Source organism: Littorina saxatilis, unplaced genomic scaffold, assembly GCF_037325665.1.
Source record: "Littorina saxatilis isolate snail1 unplaced genomic scaffold, US_GU_Lsax_2.0 scaffold_859, whole genome shotgun sequence".
In the NCBI taxonomy this organism is placed as follows: Eukaryota; Metazoa; Mollusca; class Gastropoda; order Littorinimorpha; family Littorinidae; genus Littorina; species Littorina saxatilis.
The window spans coordinates 2,501-23,090 of record NW_027129061.1 but is presented as its reverse complement, the minus strand read 5'-3'; the positions used below and the strand labels follow the sequence as shown (position 1 = coordinate 23,090).

General features: G+C 42.4%; 1 protein-coding gene across 1 annotated transcript in view; it reads right to left on the bottom strand.

Annotated features, from left to right (window-relative positions):
* LOC138957336 (uncharacterized) overlaps positions 1 to 20,590 on the bottom strand; it is a 41,116-nt gene that overhangs the window by 18,178 nt on the left and 2,348 nt on the right. Inside the window, exons 2-8 of the mRNA XM_070328462.1 lie at positions 18,192 to 18,327; positions 16,284 to 16,379; positions 15,272 to 15,402; positions 9,263 to 9,360; positions 8,028 to 8,112; positions 5,783 to 5,854; positions 4,891 to 4,989 (exon numbers count right to left, since the gene is read on the bottom strand). Of these exons, the coding sequence (XP_070184563.1) occupies positions 4,891 to 4,989; positions 5,783 to 5,854; positions 8,028 to 8,112; positions 9,263 to 9,360; positions 15,272 to 15,402; positions 16,284 to 16,379; positions 18,192 to 18,327 (717 nt within the window). The remainder of the gene's footprint in view (positions 1 to 4,890; positions 4,990 to 5,782; positions 5,855 to 8,027; positions 8,113 to 9,262; positions 9,361 to 15,271; positions 15,403 to 16,283; positions 16,380 to 18,191; positions 18,328 to 20,590) is intronic.

Sequence of the window (20,590 nt, the reverse complement as noted above, 5' to 3'; positions counted from 1 at the left end):
TTATTTAGCGATGAAGTTGCGCAGTTCATTTTAATCCGATCGTTTACTTTATCTGTTTTAAAGTTTTTTTCTTCTTTTTAGGTGGTATCTTCCCCTTCTTTTTTGTATATCTTTTTTTATTATTTATTTATCTAGTTATCAAAATATTTCTTTATTTATCTATTAATTCAGTAATGTATTTATCTTTTGTTATATTATGCTATCTCACAATAGTGAAAACTTTAAAACAGCGTTTACATATCACTCAACATGCGCGATATGCATCATTTTCAGATTACGATTACTCATATATACCTCTTCTGATGCCATTTTTTAAAATGGGGGTAATGGTACGTGTTGCAGGTCAGTGCAGAAATGTCACGCTTAATTGTTTGAAGTTTTTTATATGTGATTGTGTGGAGCCTGCTCGGCATTGTGTCATTTTAACATTAAACTCGATCGGATGCTCCAGGAAATATGTTCATGCGAACTGAGAAACTGATGTCATTTTAGCCTACGAAAACATCATGTAATTACACTATATATACACCCCCAGCATGTCGTAAGAGGCGACTAACGGATTCTGTTTCTCCTTTTACCCTTGTTCTTGTATAGAATATAGTCAATGTTTGTAAAGAGTTTAGTCAAGCAGTATGTAAGAAATGTTAAGTCCTTTGTACTGGAAACTTGCATTCTCCCAGTAAGGTAATGATATTATATTGTACTACGTTGCAAGCCCCTGGAGCAATTTTTTTATTAGTGCTTTTGTGAACAAGAAACAATTAACAAGTGGCTCTATCCCATCTCCCCCCCCTTTCCCCGTCGCGATATAACCTTCGTGGTTGAAAACGACGTTAAACACCAAATAAATAAAGAAAGAAAGAGTTACCCAACCCTCATTTATAGGATTTTTGTCATGTCATCATATTCAAAACTCTGTATCATAAAATATGTCCGATTGATTTCTATAATTGTTTTACACTTTTTTCAACACGATCTCAAATTATCACAGACAAAATATGCTTCAACTCCTGGTTGAGACACAACACTGCTATATTCATTTTAAACATTATATTTTAGCATTTTAAATTAGTATTGTTGTTGTTGTTGTTGTTGTAGGTTTGTTTTGTTTTTTCGGCACATATACATGTATGCGAGCAGGAGTTAGCTTAGTGTGAATTATTGTTATGTGCAATTCACAATTTTAGAAAATACTTGCAACTATATATTTTAACGGTAATACTTCCAACCAGTTTTTAACGTGTTGTTTCTTATCATACCAGTGTTTAACGTGTTGTTTGTTATCATACCAGTGTTTAACGTGTTGTTTGTTATCATACCAGTGTTTAACGTGTTGTTTGTTATCATACCAGTGTTTAACGTGTTGTTTGTTATCATACCAGTGTTTAACGTGTTGTTTGTTATCATACCAGTTGTTAACGTGTTGTTTGTTATCATACCAGTGTTCAACGTGTTGTTTGTTATCATACCAGTGTTTAACGTGTTGTTTGTTATCATACCAGTGTTTAACGTGTTGTTTGTTATCATACCAGTGTTTAACGTGTTGTTTGTTATCATACCAGTTGTTAACGTGTTGTTTGTTATCATACCAGTTGTTAACGTGTTGTTTGCTATCATACCAGTGTTTAACGTGTTGTTTGTTATCATACCAGTGTTTAACGTGTTGTTTGTTATCATACCGGTGTTTAACGTGTTGTTTGTTATCATACCAGTGTTTAACGTGTTGTTTGTTATCATACCAGTGTTTAACGTGTTGTTTGTTATCATACCAGTGTTTAACGTGTTGTTTGTTATCATACCAGTGTTTAACGTGTTGTTGTTATCATACAAGTGTTTAACGTGTTGTTTGTTATCATACCAGTGTTTAACGTGTTGTTTGTTATCAAACCAGTTGTTAACGTGTTGTTTGTTATCATACCAGTGTTTAACGTGTTGTTTGTTATCATACCAGTGTTTAACGTGTTGTTTGTTATCATACCAGTGTTTAACGTGTTGTTTGTTATCATACCAGTGTTTAACGTGTTGTTTGTTATCATACCAGTGTTTAACGTGTTGTTTGTTATCATACCAGTGTTCAACGTGTTGTTTGTTATCATACCAGTGTTTAACGTGTTGTTTGTTATCATACCAGTGTTTAACGTGTTGTTTGTTATCATACCAGTGTTTAACGTGTTGTTTGTTATCATACCAGTTGTTAACGTGTTGTTTGTTATCATACCAGTTGTTAACGTGTTGTTTGCTATCATACCAGTGTTTAACGTGTTGTTTGTTATCATACCAGTGTTTAACGTGTTGTTTGTTATCATACCAGTGTTTAACGTGTTGTTTGTTATCATACCAGTGTTTAACGTGTTGTTTGTTATCATACCGGTGTTTAACGTGTTGTTTGTTATCATACCAGTGTTTAACGTGTTGTTTGTTATCATACCAGTGTTTAACGTGTTGTTTGTTATCATACCAGTGTTTAACGTGTTGTTTGTTATCATACCAGTGTTTAACGTGTTGTTTGTTATCATACCAGTGTTTAACGTGTTGTTTGTTATCATACCAGTTTTTAACGTGTTGTTTGTTATCATACCAGTTGTTAACGTGTTGTTTGTTATCATACTAGTGTTTAACGTGTTGTTTGTTATCATACCAGTTGTTAACGTGTTGTTTGTTATCATACCAGTTGTTAACGTGTTTGTTATCATACCAGTTGTTAACGTGTTGTTTGTTATCATACCAGTTGTTAACGTGTTGTTTGTTATCATACCAGTTGTTAACGTGTTGTTTGTTATCATACCAGTTGTTAACGTGTTGTTTGCTATCATACCAGTTGTTAACGTGTTGTTTGTTATCATACCAGTGTTTAACGTGTTGTTTGTTATCATACCAGTGCAGTGATGTACATTTTAGTCGGTCTCCGGTCTCTGACCGATCCAATTTCCCAAGGACCTATAGCTTTAACCCCAGCAGGACACAGGTCCGATTAACCTACAGAAGAAGTGGTCAAGGGTCCGATCGTTTTTGACAATGAAGCGGACAATTCGGACTGTTCAATTTTCAAGAGGAAAGCTGGTTTCGGTTTTGCCAAGCGAAAGTAAACACTGCGTGAGGAAAGCTGGTTTCGGTTTTGCCAAGCGAAAGTAAACACTGCGTGAGGAAAGCTGGTTTCGGTTTTGCCAAGCGAAAGTATGCACTGCGTGTGACCAGTTTGTTGAGTGAACGAGGCACCATATGGGATCTGATTCTTTGAATTAATTTATCCTCAAGTTGGATCAAGAAGAAAAAAGAAAACAAACCCATATGGTGCCTCGAGTGCATTCATTGGCTCAGCAATAAATCGTTTAAACCAATGGGAACCACCCGTGCATGTTCGTACATGCGCAAGGCATTACTTTTCTCATAATATCCGAGGGACAGAACAGCTGATTTATGGGTGTTGATTAATAAGTATCACAAAGAAGACTTTCCCAACTTGCTCAAGCTGGCTGCAGTGTGCCTGGTGCTGCCAGTGCACACAGCAGACGTAGAGAGAGGATTCAGTGCACAGAACTTGGTGTGTACGGCTCGAAGAAACCTATTGTGTGTCACTACCCAGGACATGATCCTGAAAGCAAAACTTGAGGGACCCGCAGAACGGTCAGATGCCTACCTGAAAAACATTGTCGACAGATGGGCAGTGAAAAAAAACCCGACAACTGTTCAAATAACTTTGAAATGTGATTCAATCCTTTGAGTATCTAGTCATGACAGTCGCGGAAGGTGGAAGAATTTAAACTGAAAAATCTTTTTAAATGCGGTTTTACGAGTAGTGTTTTTGTCCTATTGAAATTGCAATCTCAGGACACTGTGTCCTATTGATTTTCAGTCTTCAGGACAATTGTCCTAAAGGCGGCTAGAAAAATGTACATCACTGCCAGTGTTTAACGTGTTGTTTGTTATCATACCAGTTGTGAACGTGTTGTTTGTTATACCAGTTGTGAACGTGTTGTTTGTTATCATACCAGTGTTTAACGTGTTGTTTGTTATCATACCAGTGTTTAACGTGTTGTTTGTTATCATACCAGTGTTTAACGTGTTGTTTGTTATCATACCAGTTGTTAACGTGTTGTTTGTTATCATACCAGTTGTTAACGTGTTGTTTGTTATCATACCAGTTGTTAACGTGTTGATTGTTATAATACCAGTTGTTAACGTGTTGTTTGTTATCATACCAGTTGTTAACGTGTTGTTTGTTATCATACCAGTTGTTAACGTGTTGTTTGTTATCATACAAGTGTTTAACGTGTTGTTTGTTATCATACTAGTGTTTAACGTGTTGTTTGTTATCATACAAGTGTTTAACGTGTTGTTTGTTATCATACCAGTGTTTAACGTGTTGTTTGTTATCAAACCAGTTGTTAACGTGTTGTTTGTTATCATACCAGTTGTTAACGTGTTGTTTGTTATCATACCAGTGTTTAACGTGTTGTTTGTTATCATACCAGTGTTTAACGTGTTGTTTGTTATCATACCAGTGTTTAACGTGTTGTTTGTTATCATACCAGTTGTTAACGTGTTGTTTGTTATCATACCAGTTGTTAACGTGTTGTTTGTTATCATACCAGTTGTTAACGTGTTGTTTGTTATCATACCAGTTGTTAACGTGTTGTTTGTTATCATACTGTTATTCTTTACATTTCCGGCCATACATTTGGAACTTCCTTGTCATTTCCCGTAAGAAACGATTTAAGTTTTGTCCCTGCTATTTGTATACCTTACTTAATCCCCTCGCTGACCGCTACCTCAGGACTACGTCTGCAGAAGGACATGCTACCAGGAACCTTTTGCAATCACTATAAACGAAAGCCTCGTGACGTTATTTAAATGCTGACGTCATCGAGCCCTTTTTGACATCATCAATACCCGGCCATTGTCGTCGCGGTCCAATATTTCAAAGGCCTGGGTAACAGTGAAATCTTTGCCGAACAGCACCTCGGCTTGGTCACGAGGAAACTCTTTCTCCTGAAACGAAGCATATCTATTGGCAGTGAAAATGAAGGAAATCTTTGTTTCGTTTTGAAAAGAAATGGGGTCGAAAAAATGTGGAAACGTTTCGTTTATTTGTTTTTATATACACCCCGGACAGTAATACTTTTCGTTGATATAAAGCACAAAGTGATATGACATTACTTTAGTCAACTTTTTATCATTTACAGTGCGATTGATTTCTCCTTAGGATTTGTGCATAAATCTGGTTTTATTTTCACGGAGAAAAGTTCCCGGAAAGAGTGCTGGGTCAAAGCACTTGTATCTACATAGCAGTACAAATAAGAGCATAACATCGAGGCTCTGCAGAGAAAAGGACAAGTACCAAACGAGAGAGAAATTCAAGTTTTATGCCCTCACAGCAAAGCCATTAGGGGCATGTTCCCGGGTTTTACCCCGACTTTAGATGAGATACACTAGTGTATGCGTGCTGAGGTGGTACCAGCTATCTGCACTTATGGCAGAATGACCGAGGTCTTTAGCGTGCCACTGTGGTGACACGGGGGTGGGACATGGATCCTGTCTCTGGGTCTGCACATAAAGTTGACCTGTGTCTGTCCCGAACGGATTCGAACCCGCGACCTTAGGATCACAAGTTCAGAGTGCACTGCCACCTGAGCTACCAGGGCCCCACAAGTACCGACCCACTGAGTCACTGCAGACATAAGTGCTAGCTTTGTAATATATTTACGAAAATCATTTCTTTCATTCTATCTCTCGTTCTCAAATGACTTCAAGCATAAAGTGAATAAAAGACGAGCAGGCTCACGTCTTGAAAAGCCGCTTCCAGTTCATGTCTGTCAATGACGTCAGTGCGATCAATGTTGTGCTTCTTCAGCACCTGAAACGTACGTCACAAGGGAGATCATTACTCAAGGCTAGCAAGAGTAATGCCAGGTGTACATTACAACGGTTACTCGTACTCCCCCTTTAAAATTCGATCGAGAACAGCAACACAAGAGACGACATACTATGACCCTTAATCTGGATTTCAAAAGGAAATTCTACTTACATGTAACACGGACCGCTAAAGGAGCATGCTTTTCTTTCACCAGTGTCCAAGAAAGTATCTCAATCTAGGATCAATCACTTTGTACATTTCGAAGCAAGGAAGTTATTTTTTTTTTAACTCATACACATACTGTAATTCATACTGTTATTGATAAGCATCTACTTTGTGGGACTCAGCCAGTGAAAATACATAAAAACCACTTGTTAGATTACACAAACGTGTGCTTATTGAAGAAAACAACTCTTTTCTGAGTTATACTACATCATCTCTATATAACAGCAAGGCTCGCTTACAATAAAGCTACCTTTGCCATTGTGCATAACATTATCACTGGATGTGTACCAGAAACCATCCGTTCAAAATTCACTTTGAGAAATTCACGCCAACTTATGAGATTGAACACTCCTCTTCCTCGGATTGACCTCTTTATCAATCAATCAATCAATATGAGGCTTATATCGCGCGTATTCCGTGGGTACAGTTCTAAGCGCAAGGATTTATTTTTTATTTTTTTTAAAATTTTATTTTATGCAATTTATATCGCGCACATATTCAAGGCGCAGGGATTTATTTATGCCGTGTGAGATGGAATTTTTTTACACAATACATCACGCATTCACATCGGCCAGCAGGTCGCAGCCATTTCGGCGCATATCCTACTTTTCACGGCCTATTATTCCAAGTCACATGGGTATTTTGGTGGACATTTTTATCTATGCCTATACAATTTTGCCATGAAAGACCCTTTTGTCAATCGTGGGATCTTTAACGTGCACACCTCAATGTAGTGAACACGAAGGGACCTCGGTTTTTCGTCTCATCCGAAAGATGACATCTTTAAACCCAGTTTCATTAATTCAGGTAGCAGGCTCTGGAACTCTCTTCCGAACTTACTGCGGCAAACAACCAGTACACATGTTTTCAAGAGCAGATATACATCTTATCTCATGAAGTCAAAATAAATCATTTTCCTTAACAGATACCCCTCGTTCACACCCCATACAAACACGGTACCGACAGGAGTTCTTTCCGGAAATCGTCTTGATTTACACACAATGTACAACCAATATTGGGGAAATCAGACCCTCCTCAGACAGGACCGAGTTTCACAGAGAGAATCTGCCCCGAGGGGAGAGAGTATCAACAGAGGAAACTAGTCCAGAGGAGGACCATTGTTTTACTACCGTGACCAGACACGTGTTTCGACTCTAATGAGTCCCATCAGCGGTCTGATGGTAGATATGGCGAAAGTTGTCAACCCATGGTATCCAACCAAGAATCAAACCACTCTCTGAGTGGTAGATTCTGTTGGCATGGGAGACTACCCTCATCTGACAATCCCAAGAGGACATCTGTGAAGGGAAACTCTTTGATTTAAGGTCTATGTGTTTTATGATTTAAGATTTATGTGTTCTTACTTCAGTTTATCTGTGAATACTTTATATTGTTTTCTTTGTCCATTTGTTATTTAGCCATTGTAGAGTAGTCCCTCTTTAGGGCGAGGGCCAGATGTAAACAAGCAAATCGCTGCTTATTCTACTACCCTCGTTAAATAAAGTATTTTCATTGTCATTGTCACCTGATTCTTAAACAACTACAAAAGAGATCAAAGATGACTTTATGCACCAGACCCGTTACAACAGGGTATAACAGGGTCTGCCTGTCACGGCTGTGTGTCCTTGGGTGTTTATTGTTCTTTGCAGTAAGTGTGCGCACGTTTCAGTGTGTGTGTGTGTGTGTGTGTGTGTGTGTGTGTGTGTGTGTGTGTGTGTGTGTGTGTGTGTGTGTGTGTTTGCGCGCCATGTGCGTGATCGTGTATGTTTTTTCTTTCTTTTTTTTTTTTTTTTTTTTTGAACCGGATAGGGTGGGTGTCCTCCGATTGCTGTCCAATCAATAAGTCGATGAGAGCTAACAACCCCCCCCCCCCGCCCCCTCCCTCCTCACACCCTCCCCCCCCCCCCCCCCATTGTCATGTTTGGTTTGGTCAGCTAATGTCACTTACCCTTAAGAAGGAGTCGACGGCTTGCACCACCCTGGCGTGCTCTCTCTCCGCCCGCTGCTTCATCTTAGCTTCCTTCTGGCGCTGTCTGTCATCATTCAAAAGAACCATTGTTTCGCAGGGGAGAAAGAAGACATACTACTGTACATGCATGCAAGTACACTTCTGTCGTGCGGAGGAAAGTGAGGGTACAAGATTAATACCAGCATGCTGCGTCACCCACAAATAATAATGATAATTTAAAAAAAAAGCATTTTGAAGAATAACATAATTATGAAGATGCTAAAGGATTGATATGAAATGAATAGCAATTCAACTAACTGAAAATGTTATGAAGAAAACTGTAATTATGTAATGGAGTGACGTAGTGGGAAGTGAGTGACGCAATACCCGTACTGACTTGTTCACACACACACACACACACACACACACACACACACACACACACACACACTGACTTGTTAACACACACACACACACACACACACACTGACTTATTAACACACACACACACACACATACACACACATACACACACATACACACACACACACACATACACGGTACACACACACACACACACACACACACACACACACACACACACACACACACAGAGTGAAAACAGACGATTTTCCACGTGAAAATAAAACCAAAAACAAATCTTTTCTTTGGCAATGAATGAGTTGCGCCCCGTAAAACCAATGAGGCAAATTGGCAATGAATGAGTTGCGCCCCGTAAAACCAATGAGGCAAATTGGCAATGAATGAGTTGCGCCCCGTAAAACCAATGAGGCAAATTGGCAATGAATGAGTTGCGCCCCGTAAAACCAATGAGGCAAATTGACAATGAATGAGTTGCGCCCCGTAAAACCAATGAGGCAAATTGGCAATGAATGAGTTGCGCCCCGTAAAACCAATGAGGCAAATTGGCAATGAATGAGTTGCGCCCCGTAAAACCAATGAGGCAAAGACACCAGGCATGGTCAAAGGCAGCAGTGATAGGTCAACTGCGATGAGCGATTTTCGAAAGAAATATCAAGTGGACACTGCATAACATGCATATGGCAGCTCATTATTCATTTTGTTGCAATGATCTCAGGTCTTCGCTGATCAACGGCGTATGTTTACCCCACAACATATACAGTAAATTAAATATAAATAAATTATTAAAAAAACAAACACCAACAGAACTTATTTCCATAACATCATCCATTGTGCATTGGTACTACACATACATGTAGAGTTTTGTTTCTTTCTCGGGTTTGGGTGGGTTGAGACAGCCGACTCTGCGCTCAAGGTTGATTCTCAAAATGTCCTCTTCCGCGTCTGAATACTGAAACACACAGTATGAATAAGGAAACACACACACACACACACACACACACACACACACACACACACACACACACACACACACACACATCTGAATACTGAAAAACACATGCTTCAGAATACTGAAGCACATTCGCATTTGAATATTAAAACTGAAACGCATCTGAATACTTAAACACAAACGCATTTGATACTTAAATACATGTATGAAACGCATTCGTATCTGAATTATGTAACACACACGCACAGCTGAGTGCTGAAGCACACAACTAGGGATAAACGCAAATCAATCTATCTTCTGAAAAATAATGTGCGAATCAAACTTTGAACGTCACACTTTACATGGCAAGTCGCCAAACAATGACATACAAATTAGCTTTGAAGTCCAACACACAAATTCCACATGGTAGAAACACGATGTGTCGGAATGTTTGTGAGGCTCGATTTGTGTTTGAAAACCAGAAGCAGGGTTGCCGCCATCTTTCATGTGTCTCCTCGAAATGGCGTTTTGAACGTGAAGAGTGTACGTGCTCCTCATGTTCAAGCCTGTCCTTACTTGAGCCCGAAGTCGGCTTCGCCAAGTCTTTTTACCGTAAACTCAGTGCTAAAGCTTCATGCAGCCAGCTTCGCCAAGTCTTTTTACCGTAAACTCAGTGCTAAAGCTTCATGCAGCCAGCTTCGCCAAGTCTTTTTACCGTAAACTCAGTGCTAAAGCTTCGTGCAGCCAGCTTCGCCAAGTCTTTTTACCGTAAACTCAGTGCTAAAGCTTCGTGCAGCCAGCTTCGCCAAGTCTTTTTACCGTAAACTCAGTGCTAAAGCTTCGTGCAGACAGCTTCGCCAAGTCTTTTTACTATAAACTCAGTGTTAAAGCTTCGTGCAGCCAGCTTCGCCAAGTCTTTTTACTATAAACTCAGTGCTAAAGCTTCGTGCAGCCAGCTTCGCCAAGTCTTTTTACCGTAAACTCAGTGCTAAAGCTTCGTGCAGCCAGCTTCGCCAAGTCTTTTTACCGTAAACTCAGTGCTAAAGCTTCGTGCAGCCAGCTTCGCCAAGTCTTTTTACCGTAAACTCAGTGCTAAAGCTTCGTGCAGCCAGCTTCGCCAAATCTTTTTACCGTAAACTCAGTGCTAAAGCTTCGTGCAGCCAGCTTCGCCAAGTCTTTTTACCGTAAACTCAGTGCTAAAGCTTCGTGCAGCCAGCTTCGCCAAGTCTTTTTACCGTAAACTCAGTGCTAAAGCTTCGTGCAGCCAGCTTCGCCAAGTCTTTTTACCGTAAACTCAGTGCTAAAGCTTCATGCAGCCAGCTTCGCCAAGTCTTTTTACCGTAAACTCAGTGCTAAAGCTTCATGCAGCCAGCTTCGCCAAGTCTTTTTACCGTAAACTCAGTGCTAAAGCTTCGTGCAGCCAGCTTCGCCAAGTCTTTTTACCGTAAACTCAGTGCTAAAGCTTCATGCAGCCAGCTTCGCCAAGTCTTTTTACCGTAAACTCAGTGCTAAAGCTTCGTGCAGCCAGCTTCGCCAAGTCTTTTTACCGTAAACTCAGTGCTAAAGCTTCGTGCAGCCAGCTTCGCCAAGTCTTTTTACCGTAAACTCAGTGCTAAAGCTTCGTGCAGACAGCTTCGCCAAGTCTTTTTACTATAAACTCAGTGTTAAAGCTTCGTGCAGCCAGCTTCGCCAAGTCTTTTTACTATAAACTCAGTGCTAAAGCTTCGTGCAGCCAGCTTCGCCAAGTCTTTTTACCGTAAACTCAGTGCTAAAGCTTCGTGCAGCCAGCTTCGCCAAGTCTTTTTACCGTAAACTCAGTGCTAAAGCTTCGTGCAGCCAGCTTCGCCAAGTCTTTTTACCGTAAACTCAGTGCTAAAGCTTCGTGCAGCCAGCTTCGCCAAATCTTTTTACCGTAAACTCAGTGCTAAAGCTTCGTGCAGCCAGCTTCGCCAAGTCTTTTTACCGTAAACTCAGTGCTAAAGCTTCGTGCAGCCAGCTTCGCCAAGTCTTTTTACCGTAAACTCAGTGCTAAAGCTTCGTGCAGCCAGCTTCGCCAAGTCTTTTTACCGTAAACTCAGTGCTCAAGCTTCGTGCAGCCAGCTTCGCCAAGTCTTTTTACCGTAAACTCAGTGCTAAAGCTTCGTGCAGCCAGCTTCGCCAAGTCTTTTTACCGTAAATTCAGTGCTAAAGCTTCGTGCAGCCAGCTTCGCCAAGTCTTTTTACCGTAAATTCAGTGCTAAAGCTTCATGCAGCCAGCTTCGCCAAGTCTTTTTACCGTAAACTCAGTGCTAAAGCTTCGTGCAGCCAGCTTCGCCAAGTCTTTTTACCGTAAACTCAGTGCTAAAGCTTCGTGCAGCCAGCTTCGCCAAGTCTTTTTACCGTAAACTCAGTGCTAAAGCTTCGTGCAGCCAGCTTCGCCAAGTCTTTTTACCGTAAACTCAGTGCTAAAGCTTCGTGCAGCCAGCTTCGCCAAGTCTTTTTACCGTAAACTCAGTGCTAAAGCTTCGTGCAGCCAGCTTCGCCAAGTCTTTTTACCGTAAACTCAGTGCTAAAGCTTCGTGCAGCCAGCTTCGCCAAGTCTTTTTACCGTAAACTCAGTGCTAAAGCTTCGTGCAGCCAGCTTCGCCAAGTCTTTTTACCGTAAACTCAGTGCTAAAGCTTCGTGCAGCCAGCTTCGCCAAGTCTTTTTACCGTAAACTCAGTGCTAAAGCTTCGTGCAGCCAGCTTCGCCAAGTCTTTTTACCGTAAACTCAGTGCTAAAGCTTCGTGCAGCCAGCTTCGCCAAGTCTTTTTACCATAAACTCAGTGCTAAAGCTTCGTGCAGCCAGCTTCGCCAAGTCTTTTTACTATAAACTCAGTGCTAAAGCTTCGTGCAGCCAGCTTCGCCAAGTCTTTTTACCGTAAACTCAGTGCTAAAGCTTCGTGCAGCCAGCTTCGCCAAGTCTTTTTACTATAAACTCAGTGCTAAAGCTTCGTGCAGACAGCTTCGCCAAGTCTTTTTACCGTAAACTCAGTGCTAAAGCTTCGTGCAGCCAGCTTCGCCAAATCTTTTTACCGTAAACTCAGTGCTAAAGCTTCGTGCAGCCAGCTTCGCCAAGTCTTTTTACCGTAAACTCAGTGCTAAAGCTTCGTGCAGCCAGCTTCGCCAAGTCTTTTTACCGTAAACTCAGTGCTAAAGCTTCGTGCAGCCAGCTTCGCCAAGTCTTTTTACCGTAAACTCAGTGCTAAAGCTTCGTGCAGCCAGCTTCGCCAAGTCTTTTTACCGTAAACTCAGTGCTAAAGCTTCGTGCAGCCAGCTTCGCCAAGTCTTTTTACCGTAAACTCAGTGCTAAAGCTTCGTGCAGCCAGCTTCGCCAAGTCTTTTTACCGTAAACTCAGTGCTAAAGCTTCGTGCAGCCAGCTTCGCCAAGTCTTTTTACCGTAAACTCAGTGCTAAAGCTTCGTGCAGCCAGCTTCGCCAAGTCTTTTTACCGTAAACTCAGTGCTAAAGCTTCGTGCAGCCAGCTTCGCCAAGTCTTTTTACCGTAAACTCAGTGCTAAAGCTTCGTGCAGCCAGCTTCGCCAAGTCTTTTTACCGTAAACTCAGTGCTAAAGCTTCGTGCAGCCAGCTTCGCCAAGTCTTTTTACCGTAAACTCAGTGCTAAAGCTTCGTGCAGCCAGCTTCGCCAAGAATACTTCACGTAGTCGACTTCGCCCAGTTGAGAACAGGCTTGAGGAAGATGGAGTCCACAAGATGATCAAGCGTGAGGATGGTCTTACTCCATGTACAAGCCTGGACTGATCTTAGATAATGAGCTAAAGCGAAAGGACAAGAAGCCTCGGGCCTTTATCGTGGGAAGGGGCTCCGCTCACATATGTGACTTCAGCAGGACAGACGACGCACTGCAGATTATCCCAGCCCGCTGCACGTTGCGTGAAAGGAAAACAGGCCAAGTACTCGTCATAATCCCTATCGCGGCATAAATAATAGGCCGTGCGTCGTCTGTGCCGCTAAAACTGCGCAGGTATATTCTGCCCATAAAGTGCAGGAACATGGCATTCCCAGGAAAGTGATCAACTTGCATACATGATACTGTAAAGGCCCCACTCCGCCTCGTTAAGAACAGCTCGCCTCACTGTCTCAGATCTGAGCTGTTCACATATACATGATACTGTAAAGGCCCCACTCCGCCTCGTTAAGAACAGCTCGCCTCACTGTCTCAGATCTGAGCTGTTCACATATACAAGATACTGTAAAGGCCCCACTCCGCCTCGTTAAGAACAGCTCGCCTCACTGTCTCAGATCTGAGCTGTTCACATATACATGATACTGTAAAGGCCCCACTCCGTCTCGTTAAGAACAGCTCGCCTCACTGTCTCAGATCTGAGCTGTTCACATATACATGATACTGTAAAGGCCCCACTCCGCCTCGTTAAGAACAGCTCGCCTCACTGTCTCAGATCTGAGCTGTTCACATATACATGATACTGTAAAGGCCCCACTCCGCCTCGTTAAGAACAGCTCGCCTCACTGTCTCAGATCTGAGCTGTTCACATATACATGATACTGTAAAAGGCCCCACTCCGCCTCGTTAAGAACAGCTCGCCTCACTGTCTCAGATCTGAGCTGTTCACATATACATGATACTGTAAAGGCCCCACTCCGCCTCGTTAACCTTCGCCGGCACTCGTTATCGACTACACACGGACGCATTCGTGGGGCCGTGCAGACCCATGCTTCTCAAAGAAGGAAAAATGTGCATATCCTTCCGTGGCACTCGTGGGGCCGTGCAGACCCATGCTTCTCAAAGAAAGAAAAATATGCATATCCTTCCGTGGCACTCGTGGGTCCGTGCGGACACAGAAGGGTGTTTGATGCAAATATCTCTTAAACGAGTTGGAATTTTTTAATGAGCTTTTAGAAATGCCTCAGACACCTAAAAAGCTATCATCTCCTAAAAGCTCATTAAATTTCAGTGATAATTAATTAATTAATTAATGGTCAAATTTAGACTACACACGGTATTTGGTAAAATATTATGGGTCTGCATGGCCCCACGAGTGCCACGGAAGGGTTTGCACAATTGTCCTTCTTTGAGAAGTATGGTTCGCATGGACCCACGAGTGCCTCGGAAGGGTATACACGCTTTTCCTTCTTTGAGAAGTATGGGTCCGCACGTCCCCACGAATGCTTCCGGGTGTAGTCTAAATTTGACCATTAATTAATTAATTAATTAATTATCACTGAAATTTAATGAGCTTTTAGGAGATGAAAGCTTTGTAGGTGTCTGAGGCATTTCTAAAAGCTCATTAAAAAATTCCAACTCGTTTAAGAGATATTTGCAATCAAACACCCTTCTGGGTCCGCACGGACCCACGAGTGCCACGGAAGGGTATACACGCTTTTCCTTCTTTGAGAAGTATGGGTCCGCACGTCCCCACGAATGCTTCCGTGTGTAGTCTAAATTTGACCATTAATTAATTAATCAATTATCACTGAAATTTAATGAGCTTTTAGGAGATGATAGCTTGTTAGGTGTCTGAGGCATTTCTAAAAGCTCATTAAAAAATTCGAACTCGTTTAAAAGATATTTGCAATCAAACACCCTTCTGGGTCCGCGCGGACCCACGAGTGCGGGCGAAGGTTAAGAACAGCTCGCCTCACTGTCTCAGATCTGAGCTGTTCACATATACATGATACTGTAAAGGCCCCACTCCGCCTCGTTAAGAACAGCTCGCCTCACTGTCTCAGATCTGAGCTGTTCACATATACATGATACTGTAAAGGCCCCACTCCGCCTCGTTAAGAACAGCTCGCCTCACTGTCTCGTATCTGGCCATACTTGACATAATTATACGCGTGCTGTGGTGAGTTTATTATGGATAAATTCAAGTTGCACGAGGTCATCCATTGGGACATGGCGGAGTGCAGAGTTGACTCCGAGAGACTCACCAGAAGCATGCCCAGAGTGTTGTCGTTGTAGTCCCCAAAGCGATTGTTCCGCTCCATGATGAGGGGAATGTCTCGCAGAGGCTGTAGACGCCGCATGAACGAGTCTTCTGGTTTCATGGACAAGTACCAGCCTGAACAAAACGGGTTGCTGTGTATGTGTCGCGTGATAAAGCACGCACAGTCAGGCTGAGAGATCTATGTGTCGCGTGATCAAGCACGCACAGTCAGGCTGAGAGATCTATGGGTCGGCGGACGGACAGACCGCGCTGGACAGAAAGTGACAGACACACACACCTACACACGCGCACTTATTATCGTATCGAGGCACACACATGCACGCGCATTTACTTTAGCTCGCACACAAAACGCCAAGCACACACACGCTGGAGTTCATACGCATACATGCTTGTGTGCTCATACACACACACACACACGGACAGACACACACAGACACCGCGCGCGCGCGCGCACACACACACACACACAAATAAACACACACACACAAACACACACACGCGCGCGCGCGCGCGCGCTCTTCAACTCTCTCACCCAGTCCAGGACCCAAACAACCAACGCATCACTCATCAATCAAACAACCAACGATCAATCACTCATCAATCAAACAACCAACCAGCTAACCAATCAATCACTCGATCACTCATTCAATCAATCACTCAATTGATCGATCAATCAATCAATCAATCAATCAACTAACCAACCAATCACTCACTCGATCACTCACTTGATCACTCATTCAATCAATCACTTAATTGATCGACTAATCAATCAATCAATCAATCAATCAATCAACTAACCAACCAATCACTCACTCGATCACTCACTTGATCACTCATTCAATCAATCACTCAATTGATCGACTAATCAATCAATCAATCAATCAATCAATCAACTAACCAACCAACCAATCACTCGATCACTCACTCGATGACTCATTCAATCACGCAATCACTCAATCACTCACTCAATCAATCAATCAAGCTAAATAGCACACCATCAAAGCAATGGATAGGGTAGTTGCACAAAACTCCTCCATCTACGTACACGTCCTCCGTTCCGTGGTGTTTGTATTTCATGGCCGAAAACAACCCTGTTGAGAAAAAAACAAGTCGCGTGAAGCGATACAAAAACATTTAGTCAAGCTGTCGGCATCAAAGTAATAAGATTAACACTAACAAAACAGACGTCGCCGAGACTATATTAAGATAGTCTCGACTAACCACACCTAAAGACCGAGAAGGGTCACGCTCGTCTCCGCGTAGCGTGCGAACGCAGTACTTACTAAACCTATTTTCTGTAATTCTGAGCACATTTTTAGAGTAATCATGACATATGTATTTTATTTTTGAATTGAGGAGAAATTGAGGAATACGATTCAATCATATTAAAATCTGTTAGTGAAAACTCGATTTTAATGACAACTTTAATGAGCACACTAATTAACTAATGTTTAGGCTGCCAGGCTGAAATTCAATCCCATAGTCCGTACTTCATCGAAGATTGATTGACCAAAATTTCAATCATTTTGATTGAAAATTGAGGGCGTGACAGTGCTGCCTCAACTTTCACAAAAAGTCGGATATGACGTCATCAAAGAGATTTATCGAAAAAATGAACAGACTATCTGGGGATATCATACCCAGGAAGTGTCATGTGAAATTCCATGAAGATCGGACCAGTATAGTTTTCTCTGCATCGCTCTACACACACGCCGCGCACACACGCCGCGCACACACGCCGCGCACACACGCCGCGCACACACACATGCACCCCCACCCTCGTCTCGATTCCTCGTCTGTGTTAAATCTGTCAAAACTTGACTAAATGTTAAAACACCCTAAAGAAGAAACCCTTTGAAGTTATGAGAGTAAAATCAGAAGATAAACAACATTCTCTGTGTTTGAGAGACGGGAGTAATCCCATACACGTAACAAGAAGATTAAATATTAGGGACATCCAGATTCAACCTTCGTCAGACGAACATTCGTCGGTGGTGGGGATTTCCTCTCTATTTTTAACTTTGTGCCTCAATGCGCATGCGCTTGGTTTTTCGCGCCCACCACTGCTTGCCGAAGACCGGGATCTGCGTGGTGAAAAAGGTGTGTTTGACGAACCTCAATCAGCAATCTTCGTGAGTACTTTTAGTCCTTTTCATAAGGTTAAAAATATGTTTTATGTGCGCAGTGTTAAAGTGTAATATCTTTACGACGCTTCTGTGGACTGTGCATCTGTAAACTGTTCATTTTGGAGGCCTAGTGCATGAACACGGATACCCACACAAAACTCAGAACTTGAGTCGACGGGCGACATATCCTGCCAATTATCTCCCTTGATCTCTCTTGCAAAAGACACTTGTTTCCACTAGGCCTATTTGTTTTAGAGTTGGGAGATTTTACAGGAATGAATCTAAAAATCGATTTTTTTTTCCAGTGTTGCTTGTGTACCCAGCATATTCAGATGTCTGGAATATTCCGATAAAAAAGACTCGTCTATATAACACTACTCGTCATCTCTGTTTCGAAAAACAGACGAACGCGCACGAAGAACTTCGCGTAGATCTGGACCGAAATTGGAAAGTGGTGACCGTGACGGGATGTGACGTCACCACTTCAACACACTCGCGAAGATCGGAACTCACGAACTTTTGACGAAGGCAAATCTGGATGTCTCTATATAACTAATATTGTTCGTGTTAAAAAAAAGAATAGAGATCATTACAAATGATCAGAAGAGAAACACAGAAAAGAATCGTAATTTTCGGTGAAAGAAAAAAAAAAAAAAAAAAAAAGAAATCCTACTGTTGGTGAAAGAAAAGAGAAGTGTTTGAAGGGGAAGGAGTGTGCTAACATTGTCTTCCCTGCCAAAGGTAATGTAGCTTTACCTGGGAGTAATGTAGCTTTACCTGGGATGGCCATGGACATTCGCAAAGCAGTTCTGATGGGCATGTCTGGGGTGGTCTTGGGGTGACAGTACTCGGTGGTCATGTGGTTCAGGTTGGTCACTATGATGCATAGCTTCTTGCCATACTTCTGGTATAACTGCAGCCAACACAAGTCAAACAGGTCGCGTCAAGCGATATAAAAACATTTAGTCAAGCTGTCAGCATCAAAGTAACATATTAACACCAAAAATCAGTCATCGCCGAGACTACGAGACTATTCTAAGATAGTCTCAACTAACCACACCAAAAGACCCAGACGGGTCACGCTCGTCTCCGCGTAGCGTGCGAACGCATTACTTACTTAAAGGCACAGTAAGCCTCCCGTAAACCATCACAGAGTTCCCCGAGCGTCTACATATAGTACAAGCATTAGGGGCGGATCAGTTCATTTTATGGGGGGGGGGGGGGGGGGGGTGTTTCCAAAAGTATATTGTGAAGATATGGGTGTGAAGGCGCTAAGCGCCGAGCCGACGGCGCAAAGCGCCTAGCTTGCTAGGGGGGTCCGGAAAATTTTGAAAAAAAGGATGCAAAATGGTGCAATCTGGTGCATTCTGAGGATGATCATTACCAGTTTCAGGCAGCAGATTTTGTCACTGATTAATACCCCAAAAATTGAAACTCAACCCAAAAAAAACACAATTTTTTTTATTTTTTGGCTGGGGGGGTTTCCGGAAACCCCAGAACCCCCCCCCCCCTCGTCCGCCCCTGAGCATACTTCCATTTGAACGCTCACCGAACGGGAACATCCTGGCTGCTTTCTGTCGAGCGTGAGAAATTTTTAAAGAATTTATTTTTGTGGACTTGGTCCTCAACAACAATGGCGCCTCGTTTTGGTGCTGGACGGCTGTTATGAATACCGGAATTCACGCCCGGACAGTAAGCCTCCCGTAAACCATCACAGATACTGTCAGGCTTTTACATACAGTACAAACACCCTTCCATTTGAACGCTCACCAAACGGGAACATCCTAGGTGCCCTACGTAAAGAGCGAGCAATTCTTAAAGAATTAATTTTGCAGATTGTCTCGAATACTTTTTGGACCCATCCTGAACTCAGGTCAAACATGAGTTAGTTCCCTTCTATCGATGTAAACTGGCGATAGCCGTGAATCGATGATTATCAAAATGTATTTGGACCGTGGTGCGTTTTTGCGCTAGACTTAACTTTTAAAATCTAAATAATAAATTGACAGCTTGTTACACAAACATTCTTTAATCATAAAAGAATTCTTTTTTCATTAAGACAAGATCAGTACAATTCGAAGTTGTGAAAGTTTGAAAAAAGAAAAGCCCGGAAGCAGGGTCACGCAAGGGTCGAAGCAGACGACGGTTTATCAGTGCATATCGCCGTTCCTCTCAACAGTCAAAAGCCATCGCTAGAGTTCTTGTGAACCACAGCCGTTTGTTTCGTGCATAAAAACGTGCTATCTATATATATATACGACTTGTGTGTGTGTGTGTGTGTGTGTGTGTGTGTGTGTGTGTGTGTGTGTGTGTGTGTGTGTGTGTGTGTGTCCGCGATGCACAGCCAAAGTTCTCGATGGATCTCTTTCAAATTTGGTGGCCATATTCAGGTATACCCCGGACACAACCTGGTCGATGAGATATTTTAACACGTGCTCTCAGCGCGCAGCGCTGAACCGATTTTGTTTTTTCTCTGGATCCATTCCCAGTAACTCTTCCTTATCTTCTCCAGTGTTTTCAGCGTTTATCTCCCTTCCTTCGTGTGGCGTCAATCCATATTCCCGTTTCTATTTTTAGAAGGTCACTGCCGACAACGCTCAATCCATATTCCCGTTATACTATTTTTAGAAGGTCACTCTTCTCCAGTGTTTTGCGCGTTTATCTCCCTTTCTTCGTGCGGTGCGCCGGCAAAGCCGGCGTACACCCGGCAACGCCGGGTCCCCGGCGCAGCCGGGTATTCGGCTCGACATCTTCCCGGCGAAGCCGTAGCCGGTGAAGCCGTAGCCGGCGAAGCCGTATTCATCTAGTTGTAAATAAGCTCACATCGAGTCGCATTCAAATGACTAACTGACGACTACATTGTGAAAAAGGGAAACTGGATCACACGGGTTCACGATGGCTCAGGGGTAAGATAAACCACGCAAAAATAAATTCTTTGAAAATTGTTCGCTCTTTACGGAGGGCACCTAGGATGTTCTCAATCGGTGAGTGTTTAAATGGAAGGGTGTTTGTACTGTGTGTAAAAGCCTGACCGTATCTGTGATGGTTTACGGGAGGCTTACTGTGCCTTTAAGGCCAAAAAAAAATTGTCTGTTTCTGGTAACATGGCTAAAAAAAATAGGGTCGGTAGGTAGGGATTTTTATATTTTTTTTATTTTTATTTTTTTTTACCCCAA